The sequence below is a fragment of the Apteryx rowi genome, unplaced genomic scaffold (assembly GCF_003343035.1).
Source record: "Apteryx rowi isolate R43461 unplaced genomic scaffold, aptRow1 scaffold_390, whole genome shotgun sequence".
Classification (NCBI taxonomy): domain Eukaryota; kingdom Metazoa; phylum Chordata; class Aves; order Apterygiformes; family Apterygidae; genus Apteryx; species Apteryx rowi.
In genome coordinates, this window is record NW_020450419.1 from 449,321 (window position 1) to 462,317 (window position 12,997).

Sequence of the window (12,997 nt, forward strand, 5' to 3'; positions counted from 1 at the left end):
GCATCCATAGAGAGCTTAAAACATAAGTAAATTGTGTGAATTATAATGATGTACAAAACAAGAAATCAGATAAAATGACAGAATGGCTTTAACTCTCTGTCCATAATACCTTCAAATTTAGGAAAATAGTTATTTGGTTAAATAACTATTTTAACTGACCTTAGCTTTTAACATATAAACCAAGACAAAATCATCCTCCATCCAGAAAATAAAAAAAAAAAAAATCAAAAAAAAAAAAGGAAACAGTTACTAACTTTATATTGTTTGCATTCCTTTTCCAGTGCAGGGCTTCTTAATAGGCAATGGTCTTTGCTTCCCAGCTTGCATTTAAGATTAATTCACACAGAGAGCTTTAAGCCACCTCAAATACCATTTAGCAGCAAATTTCAAGATTTGTACTGAGCTCTTTGTAAAAACAAAGGATTCTACACACACAGGAATTTAAAGCAGTACCCTATTATCAACTGAGGACACAAAATAATCATTACAACATGGTAGGATAATATTCTTCTAAAAGGAAAAGGTGAGGGCTGCATTTGCTCAGCTTTTAAAAATTAAACAAAATCAGTACTGTTCTGTCTGCTAAATCATTAGTTTTCCAGAATGCAGCCAGCACCCCTTATATTTCCAATATAATGTAAATCCCGTAAGTGTTTCAATCTAGAATGAGCTCATAGAATTACTGCCCATTAAGGCAGACTTTTAAGTAACTAAGTAAATTTGCATAAACAAATATTTGTACCTGGCATGTAACTAATTCAGAAATTTATGTACCGTACACCGAAATATCTTCAGATGTTCTTATTTTTAATTTAATTTGGAATACAATTTTGTTTTCAAACAGAGAACAAATTTCTCAGCTAGGGTTACATAAAAGAAGCTTGATATTTAAAACAATGCCTTTTTAAAATTATCAGACTGTAAACTAGTGTTTGAGCAATTTTTAAAAGGCTCAAATATCTTTCCTCTTGCTAAGATAACTACAAAAGCCAAATATTTTTTAAGCTTGCCAAAATAATACACCTAATGCCAAATATAAAATATTCCATCTTTTTTTTTTAAAGCTACAAAGTAGCAAAAAATAAGGTTGAAATCCAGCACTTTCTAGCCTGATCTAACTGAAATATCACTGTTGAATTCCTTTAAGGCCAGAAAAAAACTTTGTCAGAGAATTTAAAAGGCAAAGTACTGGTTATTCCAAATCTGATTATAAAAAGTGCTAGTTATATAGCTGCAAGTCAATGTACACACAAACTTGAGGATATCCACTTGAAGAAAGAAGAGGACAGAAAGATATTCCAACTATAGCTGCTAACCAAGAGCCACACAGAGGGATCTGGATTCAAACTGATTTTATGTATAGAGATGCTCTAGGTATTAACTGATGTTTTGCATTCAGCCTTCTGGCACAACAAGCATAGAGGCAGTGGCCAGAACTAATAGTCTTCACACAAGCAGAACAAAAGCAATAAGACCACCCTCATGTGCTTGCAGGTTTGGGGCATGTAGGCATTTATAAAACCAGATCAGGGGCCCCTAAAACATTTCACAGAACCAACTTTTAAAGACATAACATCTTGCTACAAATCACTAAAAGGAAGCAGGCAGATCCCAGCACTTGGTTGTAGCTCCTAAACAGGAAGGACTAGAAGCAAGACAACTATTTTCCTGTCTTCTCTAGAAGAAGAACATCACAACTAAAAACAGATCATCTGATCTCAGGCTTGTTCATTAGTGACTGGGCTGTACTGTAAGGTGAAGGCAAGGCTTGAGAATGGGCTTATGTGGCACAGCAAGTCTTAGACTGAACTCTTCTTGGGCACTTTGCTGGCTGCCCAGCACAATCTGGTTCAGCCTTTATATGTTCATGTCGTGTTTAGAAAAGCTGAATTTGGGACATCTACAGATGGACATGATTGTAGCCAGCCCATCCTTATAAACACATTCAGACCCCCTGAAAAGAAAATCAAGTTTGTGTTAAACTTCTTAATTGCTCACACTCACACTCCTGAGAGCTCTTGAACTGGGACTAGCTAAATTCTTAGTCCAGCAGCATGGACTGTGAGCAGTTTTGTATTGAAAGCAGGCTTAGGCCTGGGCTTATCTGATATAATTGGCACTTGCTTTGAAGACTTAATCACTGCACAGATGAGATGAAATGCTCAGAATTTCATGCACACAACCAGTGGCTGCAGACAGACATCTTACAGCAGGGCTGCAACTATTTCCCCTTTGATCTCCATGCTTTCACTCAGCTCCCAGGCTGGATGACATTCAGGGACATTGCATGGATCACGGCTATGAAACCAGAGGACAATGCAGCATCATAACTGTAGGAGCAGAGATGTGTTAGAAGACAGGGAACTGTGTTGGGCAAACCTAGGTCATCCCTCTTACTATCAAAGCTATATCAAGTCTCATGCATGCTATGTAAGAAATTCTCCTTTTGCCCTTGTCTCAAGCTTTCTCTTTTGCTACGTTTACATCCACAGAGCAATGTCCCAACACACAGTCCCACATTCCACAAACTAAGTGCCACTGTGCTTTCCCTGGTCCTTGGGGCCACAGGGCAAGTGAAACCCTGCAGCTGGTTGACCATTATCTAGCAGCGCTCACTATGCAAAGAATCATGCTAGACACACCCTTCCCAATCTCTGACTTGTTCTGTAGGCCCTCCACTCTCTCCTAGCTAGATACACTTTCTACTTTGTGTCCCCACATGAAAGTCAACGGCTCATGTCACCCAGTCATATGGGATCTCACACACAGGTCCAATTAAAAATAAATAAATAAATAAATAAAATCAAGAGATTTGTGCAAAAACTGTCTTGAACACATATGGACATCTTTTTAAACAGTTTTAAATAATATTAAGGGCAGATCTGAAATGAGACACTAATTTTAATTGAAAGCAAAATCTTACAGAGCATAGGATAGAGCAACAATTAAACATCAAAAAACACAGGGAAGCAATGAGTAAGGGGAAATCTTTTTTGTTGTTGTTGTTTCACTTCTCAAAAATTTTCAAAAACAAGAGGAAAATCAAGCAACTGATGGCAGCAGTTACCTCCTCAGCAATGAGGACATGGTAAGAAAGGCCCTTTGTTCAAATCTGCTCTTTGGGAGACATTTCCTATGCAAGTCAAAACAGCTTTGTATGTATACAACCAATGATGACTGATCTGCACTTGTCTGCCCTCATACAAATCATTCAGCCATTATTCTCCTCTTACCTTCGAAACTCCCAGCAAACAGATAAATCCAGGTAATGGCTGGAACAAAAAGGACAGTCACAGAGGCAGCCAGGAATTTCCGTCGCCCTCTGCAGATTCCCAGCATTCTCTCAGGAGTGGAGACTGCCAGCCCAGTGCTGTTCCTATGTTGGAAGCAAATAGTCCACAGCCTCCCACATATTAATCCCTGAAAAGGAAAGGAAAAAAAGGTATTACCAGCTTATTTCTCTACAGAAAGGGTAGACTTTGCCAGTGTTCCTAAAGAGTTAAAAGAACAAGGTAAAAGCAGAGTTACTGCAACCGGAAAGCAATTCCCATTTCATCATTATGCACAACACATTTTACAATAAAGTAAGTTCCAGAAGTTCCATAAAACAGAGTAAGTCAATAAAATACATCTTATCACCTAAACACACACTAAGCTAATCATACAGACATTACCTTTATTTTTTTTTTGCTGTCCTTTTACTCTAAAGAGACTGGGTTCTTTGATCCCTATGTGTGGTGGTGGCCCTGGGCAGATAAGAGAAAGCTACCTGTATTTCTCGATCTGCTCCGAAAGAGCAAGAGTCACACCAGTGAATCAATGCGCTGGCTGCAGGTGGTCAAGGACTCAAGACAGTGAATCAAAAAAGGGAAGGTAAAGACTGGGGGTGGGAGAGCGTGTTATTAAAATAACTCAGATTGCCAGTCTCAAACCAGTGCTGATGAGCTGCTATATAAAAGGGGAAAACAGAAAAAGTAAAATACACAAGGAGAAGGGGATTCTGGAGAGTATCACTGTTTTTATAAGCAAAAACAAGCAAAATCAATAGGTCCTTAACTTGTTTAAAATACTTTTGCATTTCACAGACACAGGGAAGGCAAAATTATCTGAAGATTTTTATTCATAGGAAAATGAATATCCCCATAACTGTGCAGGCAGGCAGGGCATAAAGAAAACATTTCATATCTTTTGTTTTCTTTTGTAAAGGGAGGAAAATATAGAGAGGCTGCTATTAGGCTAGAGGAGTTTGAGAAGGAAAAGCAATCCATGCAAATCTAGTTCAGGTTTTGTGTGAAAGAGCTTATGATTTCAGATTAAAAAAAAAAAAAAAAAAAAATCCATGTAGCAGCATGACAGGAAAAGAAATACAAACTGTGGCAGTACAAGGTGTTTAATAACAGTACCCTTTGGCTTGTGCTTAGACAAGCACTGAAGTTGAAAACAGCATTTAAAGCATTTCTATACAAACATATTAAAAATGACCACTGTGTACACAGAAAATATGTTTGAGCTCTACAACTCCGTGTATATTGGAGTTAAAGTCAATTCTGAAATCAAATTACAGCAAAAATGAGAGTTATAAACAGGAGAAATGGGCTCAGACAAAGAACTTTGCTGATGGAGATACCTGGCTGCAGCAATCGGGTAAACTTACAGCTGTTCGTCAAATGTTCAATAGAACCCACTTTACTACACTATGGTTTAAGAGCCACAATAGTACTCTTGACCTTGGAACTGATAAAATGGAATATAATTTGTCCAGAGCCAGCACAAAAAGCATTACATTGTGTCAGCTTTTCAACTCAATGAATGCCTCACCAGAGAGATTTTGCAGGAAATATGTGGACAGACTTAATATTAACAACTGTGGAATTAGAGTCACTGTATTAGACAGAGACACACATTTGGTAGATAAATTCTGGAGGACCCTTATCTTTATTCACTGCATTTGGATAGTGATTACATTTCGTTTCTTTGCCTTACATCACATAACTAGTACAACTACTCTGAAGAGAGTCCTTTACATGCCTACTTGAAAAACATAGATAATTTCCCTGGCTTCTGTGTTCCACACTTGCTATATGTATATATACTATGAAGAGCACAGAATCACTTACTTCAGATAGATTTTTTTTTTTCTGTAACAAGAGGGAGTGCACCACTGACATCAATCTGTGCATGTAAAAATAAAACTTTGAAAAGATGAACTGACAAAGCTGGGTCACTCTCCAGCAGTTAAATTTTGTAATTCAACAAGCATTGGTCTCATACTGCTGCTACTAATGATACCTGTAAAACCCCCAGGAAGGAAAGTAAGATTCAACACAAAACATTTATGAAATCATGCTGTTAAAACTACACTGACAAAAACTTTCAGGAGAATGATATCCCAACAAATTAAGAAAATATAAGGAGGAACACTGAACTCCCAATTCAGCTGCAATGTGCAGCTAGGAATGCGGCCCATTCAGTTTTCTACAAATTGTCATCCTTCAGACAAAACAGCCAAATAATTCTATGCATTCATGCACATCTTTTACCTAACTAAGGCAACATCGGGGAAACTCCTAGACAGACAAGTAAGCTTGTGAGGAAAGCTAGGAAATGTTGATATATTTCATTTATTGATGCTTTAAAAGAGAAAAGATCCATAAACTATTTTAAAAGAAGTGTCTGCTGTTTCTCCCCATCCCCCAAAAGCTGTGAATAGCTTGCCTTGAGTCTAAAATATTAGTTTTCAGGGTATAAAATCACCGTATCTATTGAATATTTCTTCCCAAACTAGACAAAACCTACACATGCAATTCTATAAAAGGTCTATTAATGATAATGAAGATGCTTAGCTTAAAGAAAAAGCTTTGGACTCAATCATTTATTTATTATAGCCTTTTTTGGTAAAGATTTTTACCTAACATACCATCTTCAAATAAATTGAATGAAGATATTGCAGTTCTTTGACTAGGTTTTCTTTTCAGTTCCACTGGTGTCAAGCTTGATATTCTTCATGAAAAGAAAGTGACTGACAACACTGGGTTGAGCACAGAAATGCTTGCCATTACATTTCAGACCTCTCCTACAGCATCTGCTGCTCCCCAAGCCACGGTCCTGCTGAATCAGACTGTCACCTGCCTAAAAGGTCTTAGAAAGCAGCTTCATAGTACACTAAAAATGAAGCTATTGAGGATGTGACATTGCCAACTAAATTCATCTTTTCAGTGATCAAAAACACTGTAAGACAGTTCATTTCATTTAAACAAACCCAAGCAGTGTCCCTCCTGAGATAGCTTTCAAAGTCCTAACCAACTGTGCTAACTGAACAGATGTACTCAGAAATAAACAGCATGAAATGTGCTGGAAAAAAATAAGGACAAGGAAGTAACTTGCCAGTCTAAGCACAGGATCTAGGTGAGACTGTCAGGTCAAAAAACAGCCAATGACTCCTCTTAATCTGTTCCCCAATGGAACACCTGCAACCTTACTAGCTTCAGTGGCTTTATCTGAAAGTAAGGAAGATCAAAATTAGCTTGAGTGAAAGCGAGCAGTTGAAAGAGTTTCTGGTAAGGGCTTTGCATTTTGAAACACGGTCTTGTCTTCACTCCTCCAGGCACAATCAGATTTTCTACCCACGCCACAATTACAGAAAAGGTGTTTGCATTTCAGCAAAAGGTGAATGCATTTCAGTTTATAATTTTTAATCTATTGAATATGCTCCAAGAGAACTATATGTATTTTAGAAATCTGACAAAACAAGTAATACTGACAAAAGGTAGCTAGCTCTAGGTATATCATGGATATATGTCTTGCTGTCAGCAAGTTAGATGCTCTGCACTTGTGTAATACATCCAGTTCAGGAGATCTAAAACCTATTGCACAGGTACGGATCAACAGACAACAGCAATATCAGACCAGCTCATCCTTGCTTACTGGTTGGTAATGGTGCTGTAGCAGTCTACTGGCTTGGACAATGCCTGTGTGACAGGTCCTGGTGGAAATTAAAATAAATTGCATTTCTCATTACAAAGGCTTACCCGTGACCTTCTTACCACATGGCAATAGTGAACAGAGTGACTTGGTTATCTTAGCATATGGATGAATACTTCCATTAACTATCTTGTCAGAGTGGTTGCTTGTTTTAAATCAAGAATTATCTCCTCAGCTAAGTATGAAGCAGCTCTCAACCAGTATAAGCATTACATACATTAAAGCATGTAACATAACACTAATCACAATGGTATTCAGTTTCTTTTTTTTTTTTTTTTTTAATTATGGCATGACAGTTCAACTATGTTGGACATTCAGGAGTTCAATGGAACAATGCAAGTAATTATGAAAATAAAAATCAAACACAATTAACTAGATTTAACTGCTGTAATGTAAAAAGCTTTTCCAACTGCTTCATACATTTCCCTGCGTTTGTTGTAGTTAATCTTATCCCAGTAATCTTCCATTTGTTTTCAGAGCCATTGAAATGAATATATACAGTTAAAGCTGTCTATACACCAATCCTGTGCCTTGGCTTTACTGTGTATCTTGAATTAATGCTATCTAATTCTTTCTGCTTTTCCACACTTACAGTCACAGAGTCAATGGACAATTTCTACTGTAATGCTTTTCCCTTGGTTCTGTGTCAATGTAGCATCCATCCGAGATTTTTTCTTTTTTGAGTACACCATACTCAAAATATAAATAACCTAAGGAAAAAGCAGTATCTTAGCCACTATTTTTCTATATAAGTTCTTTAAAAAATTGTTCATGTGTGGTTATAACAAGCTTACTTCTTGGACTCCTTAGTCCTATGGCATCGTGACTTTAAAGGAGGATTTGGAGCAAATTCAGACTCAGCATCCACCTCAGAAGTTCTGTGAGGCCACTTAAAAGGAACAGATTACAGCTGAGCTCCCAAGTTCTACCAAATTTACTGTTTCTCAACTAGTTACAAGAAAATAGTCCTATCTATAAGAGAGAAAATAGCCAGTAAGTTGACAGCACAAATGAGTTCTACCTTGCAAATGTGCTAACTGCTCTGGCAGCACATAGGATGGACACCTTCTTTTATATCTTCACTCAGTATGTGCCATGGCTCAAGGAAGTTCTATTACTGTCCTGCTAATCAAACTTTTTTAAAAGGTTCCAGGTAGTAGTGCTGTAAACAAAGCCACCACAAGAATGGGGATCTATCCTGACAATAGTCTAGTCACAGACAGACAGAAGTAAATAAATAAATAAATAATATACTTTCACATTTTTCCTTTTTCATTGCTAGGTATTCCTTTATAAATTCACATACACACACACGTATATATTATATATCTATATTTAATAGCATTCTGTTTTCCTTTCAAGCCTAGACTATTCAAGGAAAGCCTGCAACTTTAAAACTTTAAAATCAAGGAAGAACACAATTAAGACTAATAGGATAAAAAAACATTCCCTGTGCCTCCACTAAAATGTCACTGGTAACGTGACGAGAGAAAAAAATCTACCACTAGAGAAGAGACCAGCAGCAACCAAACACAGTCACGACAGAAAGATCAATCTTCACTGTTAGTCACATTTCATTTGCAAACCATGAAAGATACCTATTTCCAAAGCAGCTACTAACCCATTTTTCCAATGGACAAGTCAAAAATTCTCCAAACTCTGTTTTATGATACCCGCTCTCCTGCATGTGCATACACCACCAGTATTTCCTGACTCCCCAATTTATCTCAGAGGTATACCACATAGTCCAAAGAAGGTGAAACAGAGGCTGACTCAGTTTGAAGTCCAACCTGACACTGTAACAGCATAATAAAAAATACCTTGGGATTTGAGATCCCAACTTCACTGACTTATAAACATACTAGAGGTCACAGACAATCAGCGGTAATAGCTAGGTAGAGACTCTTCCAATAAAATGTAAAATAATTCTGCTCCAGAACTATGGTCTACATTCAGACCACATTATTATATATCAGACCTCCACACTTAGAAAAGGGACAAAGCTCCACATCTTTCCACATTGAGGCCCCCTCCTGAAATGATGGCAGGAGGACAAAAAGAATATCATGCTACCTGTTCTTGGCCAAGGCTGGAAGAAAATAACAGTGTTCATAATTCAATACTGAAGTCATGGGTTTGTCCATTCTTTAATTCCCTTTCTTGCATATTGTGTTCACGCAACCACATAGAAACAAAGCAGTCTTTAAATCAGAAGCAGGGCTCTACATGCAACAAACATATCACCTCTTCTCTCAAGAATTTTGATGCTAATGCTTTGTTTGCCAGCTAAAGTTCTTGGATGCTTATTCAAAAAAAATTGTTTACTTTCATTATAATCCTCTATGTATAGAGCTGCTCTAACAAGGAAATTGATTAAAGATTCATAAGAATATTTCGCCCAGGAGAAAACAATTATTGCTTGAAGTGTTCTTTCCTGACAAAAGAATCCATGTCTCTGTATGAACAGCAAGGTACTATTTTCAAAAAAGCTCTTCATTTTCTTGTGTAGATCTAAAACTACTGGTTAGTTCTAGGTGGGTACCGGTAACATGCTTATAGCAGTTACTTAATTGTCAGGTGGAAATAGAAGTTGGCCTGGTACTTGCTAATTGCTTTTTAGGAAATACTGGTATTAAAAAAATAAAATGAGAAATGGGACCAGGTGACCTCCTCTTTGATTCTGCCAGGAGGAAGGACTTGAAGAGGAATATACAGATGGCATGGGTCAAAAACTGCGCAGCTAGTGTCAACAAGAGAGATTTGGATTTTATGACTGTAGGACCCTCTCTAGGATTGAGGACTGCTAGGAAGATCAAGTGGGGCAAAAGTATCTTTGCCAACAAGCTGGTCAACATGGTGGGGGGAGATTTAAACTACGAGTGATGGAGAAGGGAGATGACGACCCACACAAGCGAGGAAGAGGCGGATCAGGTTGGCAAGGAAAGGGTCCAAGGTGATGTGGACAGGAGAAACCTGGTAATCAACAAAACAGGGCTGAAGGGGGCCCACCTCAAGCATATATGCATAAACAAGGAAGTGCCAGGAGGACAGCATGATGGGGGAAGCTCTCATAACTTTTCTGGGAAATCAGCCTCTCTGAAGTGCCTGTATACTAACACACACACCATGGGGAACAAACAAGAAGATTCTGAGGTCTGCATGCAGTTGCAGGGCTACGATCTCATTGGGATCACAGAGACTAGGTGGAATAGTTCACACAACTGGAGCACCTCCATGAATGGAGATAAGCTCTTTAGGCAGGACCAGCCAGGACAGTGAGGTGGGGGGAGTTACCCTGTATGTGAGAGAGCAGCCAGAATACGTGACTCTCTGTCTTCAGACAGGTGTGGAGCAAGCTGAGAGCTTATGGGTCAGGATTAGCGGGCAGACCAACAAGGGCGACTTTGTGGTGGGTTTCTGCTACAGACTATCTGATCAGGAAGAAGCAGATGAGGCCTTCTTCAGACAACTGGATGAAGCATCCCGTTCACAGGCCCTGGTCCTCACGGGGCACTTGAATCACCCCAATATCTGCTGGAGGGACAACACAGCAGGGCACAAGCAATCCAGGAGGTTTCTAGAGTGCATCGATGACAACTTCTTAACACAAATGACAGAGGAGCCAATGAGGGGAGGTGCTCCACTGGACCTCATACTTAAAAACAAGGAAGGACTCATCGGGAGCGTGAAGGTTGGAGACAGCCTTGGCTGCAGTAACCATGAGATGATGGAGTCCAGAATCCTGAGAGAAGGGAACAAGGCAAACAGCAGGAGCACAACCCTGGACTTCAGGAGAGCAGCCTTTGGCCTGTTCAGGGATCTGCCTGGAAGAATCCCATGGAAAACAGTCCTGGAGAAAAGAGGGGTCCAGGAGACCTGGTTGATTTTCAAGGATCATCTCCTCCAAATCCCTAAATGGTTCAACTCCACTTAGAGGAAGTCAGCCAAAGATGGCAGGAGGCCTGCACAGATGAACAAATTGCTCATGACAAAATTTAAACACAAAAAGGAAGCATACGAGAAGTGAAAGCAGGGTAAAGTCACCCTGGAAGAGCAAAGAGACACTGCAGGGATGGGATCAGGATTAGGATTTAGGAAAACCAAAGCCCACCTGGAGTTGAATCTGGTGAATCTCACCTTAATCCCTGAAATGGCGATGGAGCAAATCCTCCTGGAAGTTACTTCCAAACATATTAAGGACAAGGTGATTGGGAGTAGTCAGCATGGATTTATGAAGGGGAAAGCATGCTTACCCAACCTAATAGCCTTCTATGATAAAATGACTAGCTCGGTGAATGAGGGGAGAACAGTGGACATTGTTTATCTTGACTTCAGAAGGCTTTCAACATTGTCTCTCATAATATCCTCATAGACAAACTGATGAAGTACAGGCTAGATAAGTGAATGCTGAAGTAGACTGAAAACTGGCTGAAATGCTAGGCTCAAAGGGTTGTGACCAGTGGCACAAAATCCATCTGGAAGCCAGCCACTAGTGGTGTACCCCGGGGTGGATACTGGGACCAATACTGTTTAACATCAGCATTAATGGTCTGGATGATGGGACAGAGTGCATCCTCATCAAGTTTGCAGATGATCCAAATTGGGGGGAGTGGTTGATACACCGGATAGTTGCCATTCAGAGGGACCTCCACAGGCTGCAGAAATAGGTTGACAGGAATCTCCTGAAGCTCAACAACAGGAAATGCAAAGACCTGCACCTGGGGAGGAATAACCCCATGCACCAGCTGGAGAGCAGCTTTGCAGAAGAAGGACCTGGGGGTCCTTTTAGACAAACTGACCATGAGCCAGCAATGTGCGTTTGCGACAAATAAGGCCAATGGTATCGTGGGCTGCATAAGGGAGAACATCACCAGTGGATGAAGGGAGGTGATCTCTCCCCTCTGCTCAGCACTGGTCAGATCACACCAGGAGTGCTGTACCCATTTCTGGGCTCTCCAGTACAAGAGAGACATGGACATACCGCAGCGAGTCCAGTAAAGGCCACAAAAAAGACTAAGGCACTGTAGCATCTCTCAAATGAGGAGAAGCTGAGAGACCTCGGATTGTTTAGCTGGAGAAGAGAAGGCTTGAGGGGACCTTATCAATGGGTATAAATACCTGATAGGGGAGAGTAAAGAAGATGGAGCAAGACTCCTTCTTGGTGTAATCCGGTGACAAGACAAGAGACAATGGTCGCAAACTGAAATACAAGAAAATTAATTTAAACAGAAGAAAAAACTTTTTTTTTTTTAAATGTGAGTGTGGTGAAACATGGGAACAAATTGCCCAGAGAGGTTGGGGAGCCTCCATCCTTAGAGATATTCAAAAATAAACTGAACACTGCCCTGAGCAACCTGCTTTACTTGACCCTGCTTTGAGCAAGGAGGAGTGGATGAGGCAATCTCCAAAGGTTCCTTCTAATATCAACAATTCTATGGTTCTGGGATTCTATGATTTTGTACCAGTCTCAAAGTATATACTGGCCATTTAATTTAAATCCTCAAAGATTCCAGCTGTTATCTATTGCACTATGCATGGACAGTAATGTGAAAAGACAATTATACTGAAACACGCAGTTAACCTCAGGTTAAACTTTTAGTTAAAATAAATCAATATAGGTCCACTAAAGTCAATTCATCCTACATCAGTTCACAACAACTGTGGATTGAGTCTCTTAGAATTAATGGAAAAGATGTTGCAGTTTTTATATAAACGCCATAGTGCTCACCTAATTACTACGCATTGCTTAAATATTTCTAAAACAACACACAAATATTTATCTCAAATTTATATAAAAATAAAACCATCTATGGAATGGAAAATTATGAGAACTGCTGGGAATTTCATATTTGAATAACAAATTATCAAAAGCTGCTGATCAAAAGCAGAGAACAAATACTTCACGATGGCTAAACTGCTACATTACCAAACACAGTATACAGTCTTAATAGTTTATTTTCCTGCTACTGCAAAATATCAGATAGCAACAAGAGTCGTGAGCTACATTTTTCACAAT

General features: G+C 39.2%; 1 protein-coding gene across 1 annotated transcript in view; it reads right to left on the minus strand.

Moving 5' to 3' along the window:
• Positions 1 to 3,407, minus strand: part of LOC112970328 (LARGE xylosyl- and glucuronyltransferase 1) — a 196,367-nt gene extending 192,960 nt beyond the window's left edge. Inside the window, exon 1 of the mRNA XM_026074588.1 lies at positions 3,234 to 3,407. Within this exon, the coding sequence (XP_025930373.1) occupies positions 3,234 to 3,339 (106 nt within the window). The 5' untranslated portion in view covers positions 3,340 to 3,407. The remainder of the gene's footprint in view (positions 1 to 3,233) is intronic.
• Positions 3,408 to 12,997: the final 9,590 nt, after the last annotated feature.